Source organism: Perissodus microlepis, chromosome 8 (assembly GCF_051167445.1).
Source record: "Perissodus microlepis isolate ML-2025 ecotype Zambia chromosome 8, ASM5116744v1, whole genome shotgun sequence".
Taxonomy (NCBI): Eukaryota; Metazoa; Chordata; class Actinopteri; order Cichliformes; family Cichlidae; genus Perissodus; species Perissodus microlepis.
The window spans coordinates 5002043-5025144 of NC_140468.1; the positions used below are offsets into that span (position 1 = coordinate 5002043).

General features: G+C 40.4%; 3 protein-coding genes and 1 long non-coding RNA gene across 5 annotated transcripts in view; 2 read left to right on the forward strand and 2 right to left on the reverse strand.

Moving 5' to 3' along the window:
• The window catches only part of acsf2 (acyl-CoA synthetase family member 2), a 47850-nt gene extending 31828 nt beyond the window's left edge, over window positions 1-16022 (forward strand). For both annotated transcript variants that reach the window (XM_084937116.1, XM_084937115.1), the window contains exons 11-16: window positions 10021-10128; window positions 10452-10603; window positions 11463-11604; window positions 12853-12963; window positions 13049-13117; window positions 14884-16022. In XM_084937116.1, the coding sequence (XP_084793242.1) occupies window positions 10021-10128; window positions 10452-10603; window positions 11463-11604; window positions 12853-12963; window positions 13049-13117; window positions 14884-14934 (633 nt within the window). In that variant the 3' untranslated portion in view covers window positions 14935-16022. The remainder of the gene's footprint in view (window positions 1-10020; window positions 10129-10451; window positions 10604-11462; window positions 11605-12852; window positions 12964-13048; window positions 13118-14883) is intronic.
• Window positions 151-8247, reverse strand: chad (chondroadherin). The gene is made up of 4 exons (XM_084937119.1): window positions 7359-8247; window positions 4634-4797; window positions 3319-3481; window positions 151-1226 (listed from the first exon to the last, which is right to left on the reverse strand). Exons 1-3 carry the CDS (start codon window positions 8142-8144, stop codon window positions 3334-3336), a joined length of 1098 nt encoding a protein of 365 aa, XP_084793245.1. The 5' UTR covers window positions 8145-8247; the 3' UTR covers window positions 151-1226; window positions 3319-3333.
• Window positions 16023-16862: 840 nt separating the features above from the next.
• Window positions 16863-18468, reverse strand: armc7 (armadillo repeat containing 7). The gene is made up of 3 exons (XM_084937120.1): window positions 18298-18468; window positions 17406-17549; window positions 16863-17323 (listed from the first exon to the last, which is right to left on the reverse strand). Exons 1-3 carry the CDS (start codon window positions 18383-18385, stop codon window positions 16980-16982), a joined length of 576 nt encoding a protein of 191 aa, XP_084793246.1. The 5' UTR covers window positions 18386-18468; the 3' UTR covers window positions 16863-16979.
• Window positions 18469-18700: 232 nt separating this feature from the next.
• On the forward strand, window positions 18701-22349 carry LOC146381205 (uncharacterized). Its single transcript, XR_014801014.1, has 2 exons — window positions 18701-18896; window positions 20900-22349. It is a non-coding gene; the product is annotated as an uncharacterized LOC146381205 (long non-coding RNA).
• Window positions 22350-23102: the final 753 nt, after the last annotated feature.

A 23102-nucleotide genomic window follows, 5' to 3' on the forward strand; every position in this document is an offset into this window, starting at 1 on the left:
TTTTTTGTTTTTTCCCCCCCAGTATCAGCTCAATGTTTGATTTATGAGTGATTTAATGGTGCAGTTTAACCTTTGCTCATTAGGGGGAGACAAATCCCCAGAAAAACGACATAATGGAGTGAGTTCTGATTTTTAAGGTAGAGACACAACAGTAGGCATCTTGTAGGAAGGAATCTGTAAAAAGTTTATTGGATGTTAGCACTTCCAAAAGTCCAGGCTAAATATACATGAGCTATGTCTGAGGAAACCCTCTGATTTGCTGTTAGATGCTTGTTTAAAAAAAAGTGAAAAGTGACAATGTCTCACAAAGAATTTGCTACAATGATCCTGCATTCATCTTCTTATTGACCAGGGTAGAAAAAAGATGGCGATTCACTCATCTTGTCCTCACTTTCAGTCTTTTAGGCCACTCTAAATGTCAGTGAAGGTGTGCATGCAGAAACGAGGATAGATAAAGTGTCGTTGTTTGTGCAGCTCTTCACGTTATCCTCTGTTTGAACTGAGCTGTTTTCAGCTCCTCCACCTTTTAAGCCAACTTTTGCCTGATTGGCTGTGTCTTGCAAACAGAAGGTTGAAACAGGAGCTGAGCGGGGCTTCCTCAGAGAGCCACATTGAGGATATCAGCTCATCTGCTGGGGCTGAACTCGAGGCTCTTTAAAAACGTGGTTTAACATGTTGAAGAAGACACTTTTACCAAGAGCTGAACAGGAAGAAAAACAGACAAGCAAGCAACCACGCACAATGGATTAGGTGATTTTTGGTTAATGGATGATGGGTGTTTCCAGTCTTTCTTTTTAAAGCTTTAAAGACAAGAATGGAAACAATCTCCTTGACACATGAGCTTATTTTAAGCTCATGTGTTTTGTTTTGCTTAGACTGATTCACGGTTTGTCCATTGTGCTGAAAAATTGAACGCACAGGGACGGGATGGCAAATCTCTCCTCAACGTTTTCCTCATTTAGTTAAAAGCATCCCTTTTTTCCATCCCGTCTGCTTCCACTTCATGCTGAAGTCTTCATCTTTGATATAAATGAATGAGAATTATATTTAAATCAAGTCGATGCGTGTTTGTGTGTAACTGAAGCAGACCAAGGGCGACGTGTGTGTCTGTGTTTATGCTGCTGACAGCCTGTGGCAGATGAATAGATGGAGAGTCTTTAAGTAGAAACAGTTAGCATTGCTTTCATTGTAGCCAGTCACCTGGACGGGCTCCTGCTCGGCGTCTCCTGTGGGAGAAAAGACACAAACTCAGCAGCCAAGTCAAACAGTCGGCCCTCCAACCAGAGACCCCGCGACCTGGACTCGATGTGCTGGACCCCAGGGCCAAGATGGAAACGTTCAGTCTGGGATAGAGGGGGAGCACATGGAGTTCTGTGGTCAAAAAGAGAAAATCATAACAGTGCAACGCCAAATCTGAGCTACTCCAAAACCACCTTAAACCTCATTTGGGAATCCGCTGTCACAATGCACCAAAGTCCAGCTGAAAACCTTCCATCACAGCCGAGATGAGACTTTATACTTGCACAAAACTGCACATCAGGCGTTTGTAAAGGCCAGCGAGCGTTTAACTGTCATTTAACGGTCTACAGTTTCCAGTTAATTATCGCTCTTTCAGAGATGTTTTCACAGCTATTTGTTTATCTGTCAGTAAGGCTGTAGAAAAACTACAGGGCAGACTGTTATGAAACTTGGAGAGGTGGAGCGGAGACAAAGAAAGAACTCATTAAATTTCTCCATGTCAGAGTGCTCTTCTGTTTTAAAATAAGCATCGTTTCACAGCCTGTGTGGGAAGCAGATTCCTCTTTAGATGTCTTGTCTTTAGGAGCTTTTAAAGATGGGAAATTTGCTGAGAGTTGACACTGATCACATGTTAAACGTTATGATCAGCTTGGCATCAGACACTCAGAAGCTGCTTTGCATACTTTGCATTCTCTAAAATGATTTAAATACAACCTCAAAAGAGCCACATATGACAGATTAACTTGTAGTAATGACTTTCTCTGTGACTTGATCAGACTCTGTGGAGGAATTTTGGAGCACTCTTCTAGTGTTGCTTTGGTTCCCACCAACGTATTTTAATCAGTTTGAGGTCGGGTTCATTGCAGCGTCTTGATTCTGTTGCAGATTTGCTGCTGTGCTTTGGATCGTCGTCCTGTTTCATGACCCACAGCTAAAGCTCGGCTTACAGAGGTCCTCACATTTGACTCTAGAATACTTTCGCGTTCAGATGAGTTTATGGTCGACTCGAGGACTGCAAGGTGCCCAAATCGCCACTTCTCAACCACTGTGCTGACAGTTGGTACGAGGTGTATGTGCTGATGTTCTCCAATCTGTGCATTATAGCCAAACATCTCCACTTTGTTGCAGAAATCTTTCTTTAGCTGCAACTTTGCAAACCTGACCCAACTCCTGGCAACCTTTGCAAACGAGCCATCATTGTTCAGTCTTTCTAACTGTAGCGTCTGAGGTCTAGCTCTTCTGCAGTTTTGCATGCTCTGATCTTGGGATAATTGTTAAAATAAAGGACGGCACAATTTAATGTGTCGCTAGTTGAATTTTCTGCTGAGTTTTTGTCTGCAAAATATAATTAATTTCTTTATTTTGTTTTGCAAATAAAAATGTTAGCGTTTATGTCTAAGTTAAATTTGTCCTCACATATAGTACTAAAAACTTTGTGTTTTCTCGACTAGAGCAACAACATCATCACTGATTTGTTATCTTTTTCTCTTATTCTGGTCTTATAGAAGGCTTTGAGACCTGACTTGTTATAATTTACATCAGAAAAGCTCAACTTAAAGTGGCGGCTGCTCTCCATGCCTCATCTGCTAAACAGTCAACACAAGAAAACAATCAGATAATTACAGAAAAAGCTCCCTGGTATTCCCTAAAGCCCAAGTTAAAATGTTTAGATCTTATTTTTACTTGGCAACAGGAAAAACAGACAAAAGAAACAAAAAAGAAAACCAACAAAACTGTCTTCAAAACTACTTAAAATTGCTGACATGATCATTTAATTTATCAACTGCTGTATTGTGGAGGCAATTTAAAAAAAAAAAAAAAAAAAAAAAAAAAAAAAAAAAAGCCCCTGGAAGTCAGTGATCCCAAACCCTCCCAAAAAGTCAGAATATTAACACCTAAAAACCAAAAATTGTTTTCTTTAGAACTTTTTTTCGATATTTTAATCGGTGAGCTTTAGAGGTGCTGATGCTCCAAGCCCAGGTTTCCGGTCTTCATGCACCACTTCCTGGCTGCAGCTTCATATTCTGAGTAGTAATCTACATTTCCTCTTCTTGTCATGGCTTGTTCGGTGGCAGATACCTGTGGGCTGTGAGTTCATTGGCGCATGCCCTTTTTGGCCCTCGCTGTCTTCGGTCTGCAGCGCTTGAAGCCAGTGATGTCTCTGACCTGCTTGCCCTTATGCTGATTCGGAGATGCGCACAGTGCATCTGGACGGTTCAGGCTTGGGATCGAGTCCATCCACCTGCAAGAAGCCAAAAGATGAGAAGCATGAAGGAGCATCTTTCTTATTTAATACAGTGTGTGAACCTGAATAGACACTTATCGGGCGATTCCTGTTCGATAACCGTGAAGCTGCTCCTGTGTTTGTAGCTGTCAGTGATGCTGCAGGAGTCTTTAGCCTCGACAAATGTTGGATGATTTAGCAAAAAACGTCGTGCAGAAAGTTCCCAGAGGAGGAATCATAGTGACTTTAAAGTCAGTGGCGCTACCAGCAGAGTTTAGCGTAAAATTACACGAACGATACGAATGGATTGTATGTTACAAATTTCATGGCAATCAGGATGAAGAGAAGTAACGTTATTAAAGTAGCACAAAGACTTCATGTGAGAAACGGATGTATCCACCATATCATCGTTATTTGGGAATTTAGCTTTTTGGGACCTCAAGGTTTTTATTTATTTATTTGAAGGGACCATATTTAGGTAATATTAAAGTAATTTTTTAATGCAGTTATTTTATGCAAAAGAAACCTTGCATTCTTTCCAGTGGCCATTAGGGGGCAACTGACTGAAGGTTGAAGAAATCTGAGAAACTCCTTTACATTTCTTGATTTTATGACCTCAGGGGGCAAAAAAAATTCCTAATGAGTTTATTGTATTACAGAAATCTTATTCAACCCAGCATGATGTTCACTTTGTAACCGATTGGCTCATGTAGAGTAAAAAACAGATGTGAGATGTGAATTACTGCTAAACTGAGTCACTGTGAGTAATGGTTGTTTGAAGCACAGTATAAATGTGCTTTTTGTGTTGTCTTTTAAAAAAAAAAAAGTGAAAATTCTGAAATCAGAAGAATAGTTGGATTTATTTACAACATAAATGTGCAATTCTGCCACAGTTTGTGTTTATAACATTTAAATATATCACAGTTATCATCATGTGCATATGATGACATTGCTGCTTTATAATCTGAGCTCGTTACAGTTACAATACAATATGAATGAATTATTTTGTGGCTTTTATTCTTTTTTTCTAATTATTATTATTATTATTATTATTATTATTATTATTATTATTTTTGGAATGGAAAAATATCAAAAGTCAAAATATTTAAAGATCCCCTCATTCCAGGAATCCTACTCGATCGTTAGTTGAAGATCAGCTTTGAGTCTTACTTGCGCAGTGGAGCTATCTGGCAGCTGCAGTTCCACGGGTTGTTGAAGAGGGTGAGGTTGGTGATGGTGTTGAACTGGAGGCTTTTGGGAATCGACTTTAGCCTGTTGTTTTCCAGGTGAAGCACCTTGACGGTCGTCACACCGGTAAACGCGCCGTCGGATAACTAGAAAAATGCAGAGCAGCACATGAGCTGTATTTTATTTCTGTTTTTTTTTTTAAGGGAGTGGAAATCTACCTGAAACTTGTGTGAAATGCTGGTAAAAATCTCGGGATATCCTCCATATCTGTCCAGGGTGTGGGGGGTAAGGGTGGGGGCAGAGCGAGGGAGTCGTGCCAGCGTTTTCCTCTTTGGAAAAGTGTTGGTGCAGGAGGAAGGATGAGAGGTGGCTTTCAGTCTGTGAACTCTTTCTTTGCTTCACGGGTGCTAAAAGCTTCAGAGAGGTGCTACATGAGCTGACGTACATCAAGTGTCATCTCCACCAGCAGGAGGACACGGGCGGATGAGAGGGGAGCAGAGCTTTGCTTGTTTTATGTAAGACTGGAGGAGAAGAGGTCGTTTGGAAATTTCCACTGCAGAGCGAGAAGTCGCTGAGGCGCTGGTGTTTTGAAGGAGTGAAAGATGGATGACTTCCAGCCTGGTCGAGGTGTGTTCACTCCTTCTGTCGTCTTCGGGACGCTGCCATGAAGGCTCGCAAAGGCCCCAATTGTCCATTCAGCTGGGCCAATGGCAGGCTAAAAATACTCCTCTTTCATGCACCGTGAAACACCCTGCTTCTATTTACCTGTCTCCTCAACCCTCCTGACCTGTTTACAGGACCCTCACAGCCAAAGCAGAAAACGCCTCGCTGAAAATAACACTTGTGCAATAATTAGACTCGGCCACGCTTGGCTATACTCCAGCAAACAAAAACAAACCAAAAATACCAGCATTTGGCTGGAAATCTGCTTAATCTGCCCCGGCCGTGTGTGCTGGAGTCGGCGCCTCCTGCTGCTTCCACCTGGCTTGCGCACAGCCTCAGCATGAGAAGCTTGTTATTTTACAGTTTACCTTTCTGGGATGCCTCCATATTTTGGCACAGGTACACTCAAATATTGGATTAACCCTGGAGTATGAGGCAAACATGCTCTCGAAGAGCTTAAACTGTACGCGCTCCTGCTGCAGCTGATGTGGAGGAACAGACGGGCGTCCCACAGGCTGCTGTGAAAACATCTGTCTCATTAGGTTCAACTCACTTTCTCATATGGGGCATTAAAATGGTTTGTTTTAATCTAATTTCTGGACACGTTCCAATTTAAATACAGCAGTGATGAGTAAAACTGCACTCCAGGGCACAAGGGAGGATCCACAGTTGGAGTCACTTCCTCTGACATGTTTGGGTTGTACTTTTGACCTGCCGTCATTGAAGAGGCTGATTGGAGCGTGTTTTTAAAGGCACTGTTGAGACCATAAATGTAAAGTCCAGCTGGAATAACCAGTAAATGCATTTAACTCTAATTTCCCCTTAAAAGCTACAAAGAGGTTCAAGTCTTACCCCTTCGCTGACTGACAGGATTGGCTTGTTCCACCCTTTAATTAAATCTGTAATTGGATGCCAGGTGCCAAAATACTGAGTTTGTGCTTAATGGATGACCCTGAATTATTTATCCAAAACAGTTTCTCAGTACCTGGTTACAGCGTGAAGAAATAAATAAATAAAAACTAAGGGCCTGGTTGAAGCTTTAATGCACACCCCTGCTCTCAGATTCTGTTGTTTGACAGGCTGAAGAAAAATCATTCTTTACTCGCCTGCATGTCACTTCTGACTCCTCAGATTAAACTAAGCATCTCAAAATCCCCTGATTATGCAAACTGTTGTGCTCGTTGTCTTTGAAAAGACCTGTTGAATCACAGTTTTGATCACCACAAATCAAATCTTGCACATTTACCCTGACACCTGTCCGGCTTTATAATAAGTTCACTTATGCATCTGTCTGCATTTGATAATTCACTTCAAAATAAAACTAAAGCTCAAGGTCATACTTGTAGAATGTTTTAAGACCCCACAAATTGAAATGTAGTACAGTTAGGTTTAATACGCACACGCTTCTCAGTAGAAGATCAACTCTTAGAACTTCACAGCTTTTTGCTAAACTCCTGCTCTGATCTGCATCCGGAGAAAGATCCCGTTTGTTTAAGCAGATGTGTACCCTTGAGCATCAAACATCTGCTTTTGAGAGATGGAAAACTGCAGCAGCAGCTTTGCATTATAAGCGTGAACTGAGACACGTGTGGAGGAAGTGAGAACGCCCAAGAACACAAGACTGGCTTTAATCTCACTCTTTATGTAAGCTGTAATCATGGGATTAATGACAGAAGACTATTGTGGGGGCACTTTTGTTCTTTCCTGTTACAAGGAGGATGGTTTGGAAACTGCACTCATATAAATTTGTACATTTTAGGAAAGCAAATATTAAGTCAGACATGCAGAGACCTTATTATGACATAACTGTTTTAGTTCGGCACAATATTTTCTTAAAGCTGAGCCAATTAATTCAAAAGACCTTTACAAAGGCTGTCTTGTATGTTTCTTCTAAATAACCTGAAGATATTTAAGAGTCTACAAGCAGTTTGAAAAAGACCTAATTTCAACAGGTTGTTTAAATTTCAAGCCAAAACTTCTAGCAGTGGCGTTTGCCAGGCTTGATTCTTTGCCAGTAATAAGCCCAGTAAAACCACAGACTGACCTTCTCCAGACCCATGTTGTCCAGGTGTAGTTTCTCCATGTAGCGCCCAAAGCTCTGGAAGGCATTGTCAGGGATAGTCTTCATGGGGTTCTTCCCCAGCGTGAGCTCCTCCACCACCCGCAGTTTGCTCATTGCCACGCTGGGATAAGTGGACATCTTGTTGCCGTCCAGGTGAAGTATGGCGAGGTTCTCTACGTCGTCCAGAGAGCTCGCATGCAGTGTCGTCAGCTCGTTGTTACTAATGTGCAGCCAGCGCAGGTCTTTGGCGCCCGAGAAGGTCCCCTGACGCAGCTCCCGCAGTTTGTTGTCGCTGAGCTGCAGAACAAAGAGGTTGATCATTGGGGAGAAGATGCCTTTTGGCAGGTCGCTGATCTGGTTCCCGTCTAGGTGGAGGTAGGTGAGCTCGGTGAGATCCTCAAAGGCGCCGGGCTTGATGGTGCTGATATCATTGTTGGACAGGTAGAGGTAGACGAGCTTGTTCAGCCCCTTGAAGGCCTGGGATCCGATCTCTCGGAGGTGGCAGTGTTGCATGTGCAGAGAGATGAGTCCCTTGCTTTCGCTGAAGGCTCCCGTGGGTATACTGCCCAGGTTGTTCCTCTGCAGGTTCAGCAAACGGGTGGCCTCCGACACCCGAGGGATCTTCTTCAGCCCCACGTTGTCACAGATGACGTGCTGAAGGTCACCGTGGCAGTGGCACTGGCTCGGGCACTGGGCCGGGGCGCCCCACACTACGATGCCCAGCATCAGGAGGCAGGTCCACAGCAACAACCAGCTCACACAGCGCATCCTGAAAAGCTTGTAAATGTAACTCGGGTCAGTTAGAAAAATCCTGCAAAAGTGTCAGAGATCTGCAGAGAAATGTGAAGAGCAAAGGCGAACGCTTGATCCTGTTTGTTTGTGCTGAGAAACAGACGGACAGAGGAGGAGAGAGGAGGTGGGCAGAGCTGAGAGACACTTTGAGAGGAGGATGGACAGAGCACACAGCACTATTTATAACATTTACTTGAGGAAAAATACTGAGGAGGGCCTGCCAGGGTGTTGGAGTGAGAGATCTGCAGGAGGAAGTCAACTGTCTGAGAGTTTAACCCTAAATGAGCAGAAAGGTGAACCTCAACTAGTCTTTTTCTTTGCAGCTGGCTTCGTTTTTGCAGGATTTGCAATGAGCTTGCTGCAGGATGCACACCTTCAGACAGTTGATAAGAGTTTGTAACGTTTGATTAACTTCCAGGTGCATGTTAGACAACGTGGCACGAGGTCAGCTTGGCTCTGTGCTCGCTCCCAGACATCGCTATTGTTTTTTCAGTCTGCGGTGGCAGGAAAGGGAGCCACTCCTGTGTAGCTGTTTTATAACCTATAATAGTCTCCAGATGGCTTTTAAGTCCTATTGCAAAAAAATATACTTCCATCATCACAGCAGTGAAAGTTTTAGATGCCACTTTACATTCCTGTGTGCATTCCTTTGTTTTGTGGTATCATGCAGTGGTATTTTTCCAGACCTCTGTGCAAATGATGGAGTGGCTTAACTTTTTTTTTTTTTTTAATGAATATGATTGGCTCAGGTTAGTGGATGGTTTGGCTTCAGGTGCGTGCGTTTATGAGATGAATGAACCCACCCAGGATAAACGGAATGTAGAGTTTACTTAACAAATCTAACATTTTATTGGCAATATTGTTTCCTATGTGACTTTCCAGGTGAACGTTCTCACTGTAGCTCCTGTAAATTTCCCTAAAAGTCCCGTCTCCAGCAAAGTTGGACCTTTTTCTAGTGCACCTCCCGCTTCTTATAAACGTAGTAAAGAAAGTTAAATACATGATATATACCATAAACCAAATTTTAGAGGGTAACATGGTCAGAAATGGATGTAGTGCATGGCAGTAATTGAGTGAATATAAAAAGAACTAAGAGCTCACATGTGTAGTTAAAGTAGAAAAATGACTCCATTAGTTTGACTTTGTAAAACTTTATTTTTCTGCCATGATGGATATTTTATTTTGAAATGTTGAATAATGAAGTACATTAGCTGTGTAACATGCAATAGAAAATAAAACACTGACTATGGTAAGAATTTATTACTGCTAAATTATTTTTATTAATTCATTTTTAAGTAATAACATCAGATATTTTCCATTTCCAACTTTGCCTCTAAAATAAAGCAGTTCTCAGTGCTATATAAAAGGAGAAAAAGGCTTAAACTTTTCAGATTAGTGTGAGTTTACTTGCTTTATTATTTTAGTTTGTATATCTTTATTGTTTAACTGTGGTGGTGTCTAGTTTTATTTTTCCTTAACATTCATTACAAACTGTTCTCTTTTTGTGTGTTTCATTCATATACAGTATGATACTATGATGCAGTCATGCGTGTCGTCATAGTATCATAGCATTATGTGATTGGTCAGATCAGCCGTGTTGGTCCACTGTGTGCTGCCAAAAACCCCTCTGAGCCACTGGGGTATGGCTGGATACAGGACCTCTGGAGGCGCCCCCTAGTGTCTGACACTGGCACTTTCTTTGTTTATCTACAGGATGCATCAGAACAAGTTGGTTTTTATTGTGGGGAGTTTTGGTTTGTGTTTGTTTGTGGTTTTTTTGTTTGTTTTAAAGTATTATTTGGACTTCACTGTGTTTCAGTCCCACCTGCTCATATCATTGTTTGTTTGACAGCTTGGATATGGCACCACGGAGAATAGCCCCGTGACGTTCCTCGCCTCCCCACTGGACAACATGGAGAGAAAGACTGAGACTGTTGGCTACATTACAGATCACTTGGAGGTAATTTGGCATGCTTCTCAATATAAATACTGAAATGCATTAAAATAAGATTTATTTTGAGTGCAAAAACTCATCCAAACAAAACAATTTGGGGAGGGCTGAACACTTGAATAAAAATCAGCAGGGAAGAAAACTTTTAATGTGACAAACAGTTATCGGTGAGGGTGAAAATTGGGGGAATATAGGGCAAAAAAACAAAGTAATGGTTTCAAAGAAAGCTTGTACTAGACTGAGTGAATCAAAACTTCACTTCTTTAACTGTGCAATACACCAAAAAATGTTTGGTGAATAAAAGTTTGAATCATGAGTCACCTGCTCCACAGGCTAAAATAGTGGACCCTACAACCGGGATGGTCGTACCTGTGGGTACCTCAGGGGAGATTATGATCAGAGGATACTGTGTGATGCTGGAATACTGGAACGACAAAGCAAAAACAGATGAGTGCATCACTAAAGACCGATGGTACAAAACTGGGTAAGTTTAATATCGTTGACCATAGTATTTTATTACAGCGATTAGAGTATTCTGTTACAGGTACTGAACTGTGGTGGTTTGAATCATATCTTTCTGATAGACTCCAGTTTGTTCATGTAAATGGAGAGTCCTCTTCACACACTAAGGTTAATTATGGAGTTCCACAGGGTTCAGTACTAGGGCCAATTCTGTGTACATTATTACACATGCTTCCCTCACCAGTATCATTAGAAGGCATAGCTTATATTTTCACTGCTATGCTGATGACACCCAGCTCTATCTATCCATGAAGCCAGATAACACACACAAATTAGTTAAACTGCAGGAATGTCTTAAAGATATAAAGACCTGGATGGCCTCCAACTTTCTGCTTCTAAATTCAGATAAAACTGAAGTTACTGTACTCGGCCCTGAAAATCTTAGAATACGGTATCTAACCAAATGCTTGCTCTGGATGGGATTACCTCGGCCTCCAGTAACACTGTGAGGAACCTTGCAGTCGTTTTTGACCAGGATATGTCCGTCAATTTCTTATATTAAAGTTTTAGCCTTTTTTTTTCCCCTTTCCATTGTCACAAAGTGCTTGATCATAATCTGATTGTTGGGGTATTCTCTGTATCATTGTAGACCTCATAATATAAAGCACCTTGAAGTGTTTCTCTGTGACAAATTTGAAATAAAAATATAAATAAAATCTAATTGAAGTCTTTAGTTAATCATCACTACTTTACAGCTGTTAGTATTGTCTGCATTTTCAGGCAGATAGGCTTTAAAAATGACTTCTGATTCTGTTAAAAGGCTGATTTTTCTCCCATCCTTGTTCTTGGGCATTTAACTGTTTCTTTGTCCTCTTGGCCAGTGACATCGGCAGCATGGATACATACGGCTACTGCAAGATAGACGGCAGGATTAAAGACATGATCATCAGGGGAGGAGAGAACATTTACCCGGCAGAGATCGAGCAGTTTCTGCACAGACACCCCAAAGTTAAAGAGGCACAGGTGAGCTCAAACAGCAAGGGCTGAGCAGTAAACCTAGAGGGTGTTATAGGAAAACAAGAAGGGAGACTAACTGTACTCAATTATTTACTAGAAATTCTGTCGGTGAACTTCAGAAGCGCACAGAGTAAGTTTTATTTTAACATCAGACTGGCGTTCACTAAGATTGCTACAACAGAAATTAAATTTTACTGAACATTGCTGCTTCCACACTTCAGAACAAGTCTTGTTAAAACTGTGTTAAGAGTGTGGCTTGATATTGTGTGTCAACAGTCTGAATTGCTTAACTTTTCTTAACGCCTATTGTGCATTACTTACAAGTCCAAAAGGCAGGGTGACCCCTCCAACACACCACTCCCCCCATCGATGTGGTTAGGTGCATAATTGTTGGAAAGACACAAGTTCAGTCTCTGTACACCACCTCAGTGGACTTTAATCCAGCGGTCAAGAATGCACTTTCACCTTTTTAATTTGGTGGGGAGTTGAGATGAAATTTTGCATTCCAGTTTCAGTTAAAAGCCAACAAGAATGAGAGCACACATGTGATTTATATAAAAACGAGAAATGGGAAAACTTATTTACAGTGTCGTTTAGTATAAATAGAAATGATAACAAGCTTCTGTCCAACTTGCGTTTTGCAGCCGTTCACTGTAACACTCAGTGTCTGGTCTAGAGGTTCATAAGTGATTTAAAACTGTGGAAGTTTGTCCAATTACTTTTGAGCCTCCTGAAAATGTGTCTTTAATTCCTAAACAGTTGATGCAAGTTTTAAGTTGAGCCAAAGTTTTTGCACTTCAGTCACACTTTGATTCTTGAAAACCCACTGCGGCGGTGTAGAGATGACAAATGCATCAGCTGTAACAACATAAAAATAAAGTGTTATAAAGAACACGTTTAAAGTCACACGAAAACCATAGAGTCAGTGGAATGTGTTGGTTCACAACATGCAAAGTGGCCTCCAGACTTTGCCAGGTTTTCAGTTAGGACACGCCCAAGAACATTTTAAGAAAATGTTAACATTTAAAATATTTGTTTATTTTTTTTATTATGTTAACCCCTGAAAGAGTGTGTCTTGACTTGGCTTAATCTTTTGGCCCTTCATGTGATGTCTAATCCTCTGTATTTGTCTTAGTTTCGATCTTCGTGTGCAGCATTTTAACCTCAAAAGTTCTGTTCAGATATTTAAGATTTTGTACTGCTGACTGTTTGCTGTGTGATTCTAAATGTTCCTCGTTTCCTGCTGTTTTTCAGGTGGTGGGAGTTAAAGATGAGCGTATGGGTGAGGAGATCTGTGCCTGCATCAAACTGGTGGATGGAGCAGACTGCACTGCAGAAGAAATCAAAGCTTACTGCAAGGGACAGGTGGGGCACAGTTCCCGTCTTATATTTCATAATGAGCTGGAATTGTGTTGCACCATAATGAGCTCTGTTCATTTGCTCCTTTCAGATCTCCCACTTCAAGATTCCTCGTCACATACTTTTTGTAACCAGCTATCCGCTCACGATCACTGGAAAGGTAATTTCCTCAGTCCTGGCTCCTCTACTGAGCTCATAAAAAGCAGGAATTTCTTCCAGGATTCTTACAAATGACATAAATTAATCAGCAGGTTTAATAAAATGTCATTCATCCTGAGTGAAAAACATCTGTATTTAGCAGCTGCTGTAACAATCTGCAATAATTTAGGGGAAGGAGAAATCCAGGATAAAAACACAAACTCCCCTCTGGTTCTTGTGTTTCTCTCGTGGGATGCTATTTAATATCATTTACTGTAGACTTGGCCCTGTGTTTGAACAGGCCTGCCCTGAATGCTCTCAGACAGGAGGGACGGGAAGCTATTAGCTCGTCTGCACGCACACTATGGCCTGTTAGATGAATCCCAGAGGGGTGGCAGGCCGTACTCGACCTGGACCATCAGATCAGATAAAACCAAAACCTCGATTTGAGATTCCTTCTAAACGGATCAAGTACGATATGATAAAACTTTCAGAAAAATGCAAAAAATGTTCTGCGTTCATGTTATTATTGTAACAAGCATTACTCGTTTGTCTGCTCAGATCAGCGGGTGATTGTTTGTGGCATTCAAACACATGTGGGAAGTTGCAGAATGCCCTCTGATGGACAGAATATGCGACATCAATGCGACGTTGATTGAATGGTGTTTCTCTTGTCGTTTGTTTAATTTTAAATTTTATTTATCGTGGAATATTTTAGTTGAGCTCTAGAAATGAACGTCACTCAGATAAATATGAAAGTTACTGGTGCATTTTTGGTTTGCTTGGAGATTTCTGTGTGAAAAGAAAAGAAGCCAAACCACAGGAAAATGCTAAGAGTTCACAAACTTTGGTAAATCTGACCACAAGGGTATCTTTACGTCAGTAGTTTGTATATTCTGCTCTGATGTAGCTAATGCATTGTGCCGGTTTAAACTGATTTTTGCCATTTAAGAAAAAAAATACTGTTGGTATTTACGTAGAGAGCAGAGTGACAAGTTGCATGTAAGAGACTGATCCTTGCATGTGTATTTCTGGGAGTTCCTGTCTTGAGGCATAAAATATGGGGGATAATTAAATCAAGTGTGCACACCGATTTACGTTTACCACACGCTATTTAGCACTAATTCTGCCAACATTTAACACAGAGAAAGAGCATGTCTTATTTTTTTATTTTTAGAAAACTGCACAACTTCTGTAAATTACCTGTAAAACTAACCACACCCATTTGCATTCACATGTTGTTTTGTCCAATTTAGTAAAACTGGCACTTGTAATCCAAGCTGACGTACCAAAAACGTCACTATCTAGTTGTTGGATGAGTTGTTACGAGGTGGGAAATTATCCATAGAGGTCAGGCCAGGCTTGTAAACATGTTTATTTATGCTGTAAAATTGTATAATTTAACATGGAAGTCTGTGAGGACTGACTCACTTTTGGAGGCAGCCTTAAGTGGTCATTAGAGGAAGTAATCGAATTAGATTCACTTGTAGTTTTGGCAATTTTCACAGAGATGCATTTGACATCTGAGCGCTCAAAGCTGTTATGAAAGACTCTTAGATTGATTTAAAATAATTATTTATTGTATTGACCCCAGTTAGTGACAGATTTTAATTTGCGTTCTGATTTCTTACGAATTAAATGGAATCACCAGCATACAATAAAACACTCGACCCCATTTACTAATAGGTTTTTAATATATTCATGTACTTTGACACTGCAGATTTGTCCATTTAGTGCTCCTGCAAAAAGTTGTTGTTGATTCATGTCATTCTTCTTTTTGTCTTTCAGATCCAAAAGAACAAACTGAGTGAACAGGTGGAGAAGCAACTGAAGGAGTGAAAATTAAAAGCTACAAACTGTACAGAGGGAATTTTAGTTAATACGTGTGCGTATATCAGATAACAAAGATACAAATTGGGATTGTCAGAACTGGCCAACAGAAAACGCCTCAAGATATTAAAACATCTGAAGAGACAACCTGAGCATTCTGTGGAAATTCAGCTAAAATGCCACGTGGCTGTGTATATTTTCCTGTAACGAGTGGTTACAGGGACAATGTAAACCCCAAATACAGTATCCTGTACCTGCTGCAGAAAATAGTCCCACATAGAAACACTATTTACTTGTAAGGGCCCTTTTTAAGTGCTTTTGTCTGTATAGGCAGGACAAAGGTTGTAATGTTTTTAAAATGTTTTTTAATGATTTTTTTTTTTTTTTTTTTTTGCTGTTGAGGCACATGCTAATTTTTATTTTGCAAAAATTTATAAAAACAAAAATCTTCATTATATGAACTTGAAATGAACCTCTTTACAAATTATTAAAACCAGGCATGCAGATTCCTCTTGTTACGGGAAGAATGAAGGTGTGGTTTTTTTTTTTTTTTTTGTGTCCTCAATGGCAGGTGCAGGCCTCTTAAGCCTGCCATTCAGAAATATGCACACATGTTCCACTATAAAAAATATGAGCTTTAAAGTGAGTGAGCATTGTTCAGAGCTGTAAAGAATTTCCTGACCAGGCTACATGTGCAGTTCACCTGACGCTGGGCTGCTGGATCGGATGTCATCTCCTGTCTAGACCTGAAGGACTCGGCCCAGAAATAGCCCTTAAGAGCCCAAATGAAAACAAACTGTGCTCCTGGCTCTTAAGAGAGAACCTCAAGGTTTATTTAGCATTTTTTTTATTTAACATATTTTGGGTTTGGATTAAATGTTTCAGGACATGGTATTCCTACCATGCGCCAAGTACAGGAGGTGGTTTTAACAGGGAAAGGCAAAGGAATGCACATTTCAAGGAGGAAAAATGGGATTTGAGACAAAGAGTGAGTTTGTTCTCCTTTTAGACTCGAGACTTTTGTTTTCAAATTGTCACCATGCATTCCTTTGACTGGGAGGTTATTACAGGTGATACTAATAACCAAACTGTTCTCCCAAGAGGTGAATGCATTGGTGGAGCAATGCATACAAAAGTATCTTGGACTCCCTCATGTGGCAGGAAAAAGCACACAAAAAGGCCAAAAATTTGTTGAGCAAATTTATTTTGGATGAGGAAAAACATCACTTGCGTTCTTGTGGCATTGAGTTAGGTTTGTCTTTTTCCTGCTTCAAAATGACAACGCCTCAATAAAGAAATGCTTGTCCCCACTTTGGTGTGGAAGAACTGCACCGATCTCTGAACCTCAACCACATCCAGAACCTCTGGAGGAGTCGGAGCAGGTTCAACATCTGGGGCCTGATGTATAAATACGTACACAAAACCATGCTTGGATTTTTTTTCCCTCTACACATAATGTGATATTTAAAGAGGAAAAATTTGCAAACCACATGCAACCTTCAGGCCATGTCTACGTGGTTGTTTCAAACCTGAAAAATATTTTAGTGGGGAAGGTTGTGTTGGCTCAGAGAACATATCGCATGTGGTGCACATTTATGCACTAAATCCAGAAAGCTGATCTGGTGACTTATCTCTTCCAGTCAATGACTGTTAAGATTAGAAAAATGCAAGCCATTATTATACAAAGTCAGGCAATTTTAGACTGAGAAGCCAATTTAATCCTCCTCCCTTGTTATTTCAAGTAGATGACAGATTTAGAAGCAATTTAAGGTATCTTGTTGATGCCTTAAATAACTCAAACTGGGAGTAAACTTTTCATAATGAAAGGTTTACTCACAGTTAATGAGAGAATTACTTTATTAATTCCAAAAAAGCAGCATAATTTTTGTCAAGTGAATCCATTACCTCTTACCACCGGATGTCCAATATGTTTTTGATTTTTGAACAACATTTCAAATTTTGGCTCCAGTGGGTGAAACATCTGTGACGCTCTCACAGAGAGTGAATCACAGAGAGAGCAAACTTATAAAAAAATAAAGGTCTGTGCTGTGTCTTTAGTCTTTGGGCAGCGGGATGCCGACTGCCGTCTGCTGCCCCTCCATCTGCTGCTGCGCCTGCGCCACCTGCTCCTTGCTGCAGGAGTCCTGCAGAAACACGGTAGCCAGGTTGCGCAGACGCGGGCTCTCGGAGAGGGAGAAGCGCAGCATGCACTGCAGGATGGCTGGTTCGGTGATCTGAGAGCGTGACGTGGGTGTTAGGAGGTTCCTGAGGGTAGTGATGGCTGACAGGACAGTCTCTTCCCTCTGGCTCGACAAGCAGTTTGTGACTAAGCGGATGCCGTCGCTCTGCAGGACGACATCTCTGCACTCAGGGTCCATGCTGAGGTTACAGAGCCCCCCTGAGATCACGAGAGACAAAATCAGAGATAAAGGCTTGATAGTTGCTGCAGACAATGAAGGAGATGTCACTGTGACACCCACCCATCCCAAACTCCACAAAGTTCTCATTCTCCTCAGTCAGCATGTCCAAGAAGAGGTCAGTCACCTGCAGCTCCCTCAGATACTCCACGTTCTTTGGATCGTATGCAAAATTGGCCAAATTAGCCAGAACTTGTTCCTTTGCCTCTGAGGAGGAAAAAAAGATTGTAATCACATAAAATGAGAACTATGGAGTGCCAAAATTAAATAGGCAAATATTTAGTTAAAAGTCTAATTAATTCATTCAAATATTCATTTCAAATTATTTGTGGCTGGTCAACAGACCTTAAAATCTGATTGGTTACCCTGCACAGCAAGTTAAGACGATTGATCCCAGATAACGCTGCAGTCCATGCCCGGATTGCCTGCGCACTGCTAATGTGCTACACTCGTTGAATTAATAATTCATTTTCTGAAGCTAAACGGCTGGACTCCTTAGCGTACTTGCTATTGAGAAACACCCACCGAAAGAATCGACTCCCGAAAAGGTAAAGATACTGACCAGATCAGCATTAGCCCCGCCCCCTGACTTTGACAGGTGAGATTGACAGTAGAAATAAATTCATGACGTGTTGAAGCCCAGAACTATGAAATAATAACAACTGACATATATTTTAAATAAAGCTAATTATTTCAATTTAATAAATGTGTATTTAATAATTTCAAATTTTGAATAATTATTTGATGACGTACGTCTCCAAAGAGGAGCACCTAGGCTTTCTGTAGGCACCTATTGTTTATGTTTTTGTTCTATTTACTTTGTTTTATGATTCATATTATTGTCTTGTGGATCTTGAGTTGGAGCAGAAAGACGAAAAGGTAAGATTGGAAAAAAGATTACAGAAGAAAGCAGAGTAGTGAGTTTAAAGTTGAATCCAAACACAGCTGCTCCCACCGTCGCTGTCGGTGTCCTGAAACTCGGTGACCAGCGTTTGTAAATACTCAAAGCGGTCAGAGCCTCCGGACGAGCCGCTTCTCCACATGATCCACCACCAGCTCCGCTCTCCGCTTTATTCTTTTCAGTTCGTTCCCGGCTCGGTCTGACCATGAAATGCCTCCGTGTAGCTGCGTGGATGAGACAAAGGTTCCGTTTAATCGATTTTTGTTTTAAAATCAGTTTCGATCTGATAGCATACGGTCAAGCCGCGCTTACACAGAATCAAATCTAATTTACATTTTTCATACGCAGTTAAAGGTCTTCTATCATAGTTTTTTGTTAATGTGGCCCTAATACTCCCTCACACAACATGACACAAAATAGAAATACTGTCAAGCGGAAGCTAGTGTCACGTGGTACCGGAAGTTCCTAATAACTGTGGGACACGAAGGGGGTGTGTACAGCACCTCAGCCAACTGTAGGGGAAGGTCAGTGTTTAAAGTTCAAAATAAAGCCACGAAAATGAAGCAGCACAAACTGTCAGCCGGGAAACGGCTCGCCAAACCGATCCTGTTCGGGACGATCATCGTTGGACTCGCTGCTGCTTTCATTAACAGGTAACGTTAAAGCGTGTTTACAGCTCAGCCACCTGTACGTAACAGGCATGTTGTGCGTGACATTTGCACATGCAAGTGTTTACTGCACACCTTATTAATAAACATGCAGCTCCGAAAGAGCCGATCAGAAGTGAAGATTATAAAAGCAGCACGACTTCGCTGTTAAAAGGTACTACAGGGGAAGCAGTACGACTGCGTATTAGGCCCATTCTGCAGTCTTTTGGAAGTTAAAGAGAAAAAGTTCAGAATTTTAGAAATTCGGCGGACTTACGAGAAAAATGGATAATTTACTAAAAAAAAGCAAATTTTTGATGAAAGAAATGGGCAAATTTACATGGAGAAAGTGTTCAAAGTTAGGAGAAAAAATGAAAAATAAATGGCTAGTTTATTGTTTTAAAATGGCAAACGTATCAGAAAAAAATTACCAGAAATAATGGAACAATAATGAGAAACAAGGGCAAACTTATTTGAAAAAAGGAGCAAATTTATAAGGCAGTAACATGCTATATATACATACATACATACATACATACATACATACATACATACATACATACATACATACTTTATTAAATGAATGTCAAATTTCTGAGGTAGCAATGAGCAAAGTTCAGACGTATTAAATTACATAATCAAAAAAGGTAAGCTTATTAGAAAAAAATAGGACATTTTAAAGAAGAAAATGAACATATTTCAAAGAAATTAGCAAAGGATAAATTTAAATTTAGATCATTATGTTTCCAAGAAAAAATGAGCAAAGTTCCAAGATAATAAATACCAAAATCTAAAAAAAAAAAAAAAAAAAAGACACATTCCCAAGGGGAAAAAAGGAAAAGAATACATTTCAGAGAGTCTGGCGGAGCATTTGCCAGCGAGGAAACTCAGTATGTGGTGATGTCCATGGGCTCCCTGACTGACAAATAAATTTCTAGTTCCCGTTTCCTAGCTATGAAGATTTGCTTCAAGGTTATTACGAGGTCTCATTAAGTAAAATTATTGTAAGAAATGCCGACATCGCCACGAGTAAGGTGTAACAGGACCTGGAGCTGCTCTGTCCCCTGTGCAGGAGCGTTATAAAATCAGTTTATGCGATATATTTCCTTATGATTTTGTATATTTGGTGTATTTTGTATGCAGATTTATTCTCCTTGTTGTTTTTGTATTGCTCTTTGTGCATGATTTCTGGTAAGCCTGTCTGTAAGCCAGGTTTAATCTGTGTTGGGCCTGCAGCAGACTGATAACCTGCTCTGTAACAGCTGAGATGGGCTCTAACCTCCTGCCTGGCGGTATCTAAAATGCCTTTAATCATATTTAAATCATGTTAAAGGTATTGAATTTGCAGATGTTGTTTTTAAGACCTCTAGAAAAGCCCTATCAATATAATTAATTTCAAAGGTTTTTTCATTAACTTTTAGTTCCACTAACTCGTTTGTGCTGTTAGTGCACCAGAGATTTTACAGTACACTAGAGAAGCTCTGCAAATTGAACAGCTGTGTTTTGTCTGACCAAAAGTCCAAAGAGAAATCTTTACTGTTCAGTGCTGTGTTGTACGGACTGGACATTTTGGCACAGCTGGTTGTGTCTTTTTAATTGACATCCCTAAAAGCTTTGAAGGAGCCCTGAAATAACCTCATTATTGAAACTCCTGAAACTATTGAAATCACCGGAATCCTGATGATTCCGGTGATTCTTTGGTCAAAATTCAACTGCTTGTTTTTTTTTTTTTTTATTGTTAGAAAAATGGAAACAGAGTATGTTTCCAAACACACTCTGGAGACTAATTGAAACTAAACTGAGAGAAAGTGAATATGCAAAACATTTTCTTTGGTAAAGCTATAGTTTAATATTTTTCCGTGAAAGTAAAATCAAAATCTGTTTTTTCACACTGAACCACCTACGTCACATTAGAAGAAAGGTTGTAATCTTACCATTAATCTTTTCTGGTTCTCTAATTAATTCTCACTTGTCATTTCTTTTCATTCGGTACTTCCTCTGTTGCGCAGACACAGGTTTTTCGAGGACGTCGTTGAACTCAGGGCTCAGGAGCGAGCGCGCAACGATGCCAAGAGGTTGGAGGTCCTGGAGAGGCGGCAGAAGCAGATCGATGATCTGACCGAGAAGAAGCAGCAAGGAGGGAGCGGCTGAAGGGGGCAGCAGCCTGAACCTCAGTGCCTCTGCAGCAGACTGTAATAGAGAGCAGGTCTCCACAGGTGGACGCTGCACATGTCCACATATGCAAAGATGGCTTTGCTGAATATTTTTACTGAGGCCTGCTTACAGTAATGGATTTATTGAAGTAACCCTCACAGATTTGTATAGACATCTGGGCTGGACACAACACTGTCCAAGACGCCCAGTAAAGGAGCTTAAACAGCATCTTTCTTGTACTTATGTGTTTTTCCAGTAGGGGGCAGAGTTGACTGCAACCTAATGGACTGTATGAATGAAAATCTCTTTAACTATAAATTATTTGTGATATACATTGTTAAAGATCATTTATTTAAAATGCACGCCACAGAGGTTTTCATGTTTATTTTATTGGTGTGAGTTTATTTTAATCAGGATTAAAAATCAAAGCACAGACGCTAATGCCGTACAACAAACATCAGCTCTGCCTTCAGTTTTTGCTCAATGAAGCAGGAAAATCAGACTCCTTAGTGTTGGGATGTATTCAGTCTGATGGATGCTAGAAAGTAATAACTGATGCTGATCTGTCAAAATAAATTCACTATCAGTGTGACATGAAATAATTATTCACTCAAATATAAGATCTGTAATCTGTAACTAATAACTAAACATTGTAGATAGAGAGAAAAGGCCATTTAGAGCTAGTCCAGCATTCTACCGTAAAGAAGTACAAAATTTTAAATTTCCAAGTAAAGGTTTCAGAAATTTGTGCTTAAGTTCAGTACATGAGAAAATGTGCTTGTCTGCTTTTCTCCACTCTAAAATAAAGAAAGCTACTTTCAGTTTTTCCGTTATTCACAAGGGATCAACACAGCTGGTAGCGCCGCATATTTGATTTGGCAGATTTTTTTATGCCAGACGCAACCCGCCAAGGGATTTGTGTCTCCTCCCGGGATCCAGCAGGGTATCTTTCGCTTGTGTACATCAGCAATTATGATAGTTAACAATAGAAAATAACAGATGCAGTATAACCATAGACTGTAAATACAAAACATGGATGGGTCTGCCTGTGCAGAAATCCCTTGACCAGCAGGGGGCATCTGAGATTGTAATGTGCAATATCACTGATTTCCTTTCTGATCAGACACCAAGTCAAATTCAGGGTGGTATGGACGTTACTGATCCGATGTCGGTACTTTGTACAAAAACTTAATGTGTTATTGTATTTCAAATTATAGCTTCATAATGATTACAGGACATCAGACTACTTGTTCTTATTGTTTAATTATGAATAATTATCATATAGAAATAAAAAACCTAAATTTGTGTGTTAATTGATGCTATTTGAACACACTTTCCCTCATTCACAGTGCTGTGCCACACTACAAATTTTGGTATCGATCCAATACCAAGCAAATACAGGGCCAGTATTGCCAATATCAATACCAATAATTTTAAGTTATTCAGGCAGCTAACTGGGGGAGAGTAGCGTGCCATGACTGATGAGATGAATTCTCAAGTTTCAAATTCTGAACACATTTCAATCATCACTATGTCACTGTGTGTTAGTTAACACAACAAAAACCACCTTTCAGCTTTTCATGTGTTTTGAAACTTGGTTTTAGTGTTGGTATCGATACTATCGATATTTGGATCGATCCGCCCACCTCTACTGCATACAAGTCTAATACTCACTGTGATGATAGTGATCAGTGTTCTGAATTTCAGTCACTAGTGTGAATTCTTATTGTATTAGGATACGTACAAGGCTTTTCCCTGGTGTAGTGGTTAAAATAGTTGCCTTGCATGCAAAGAGCCCCAGTTCAAGACAGGTAGGACATTCCTAACTAGCTAGTTAGGAATGTCATGTGGTGCAAAATCTGTGTGGCTGAACTTTACCTGTGTTTTCTAGACTAAAAACTTTTTAACAAGCCTATTGCATTATGTTACACAGAGTTCTGCTATTTGAGAACACTTTAACACACAGCTTGGGGGTTTGAACCAATGACCTTCTAATTCGCAGACAACCCACACTACCTGCTAAGCCACAGCTGTCCACAGATAGATGCAAACACACAG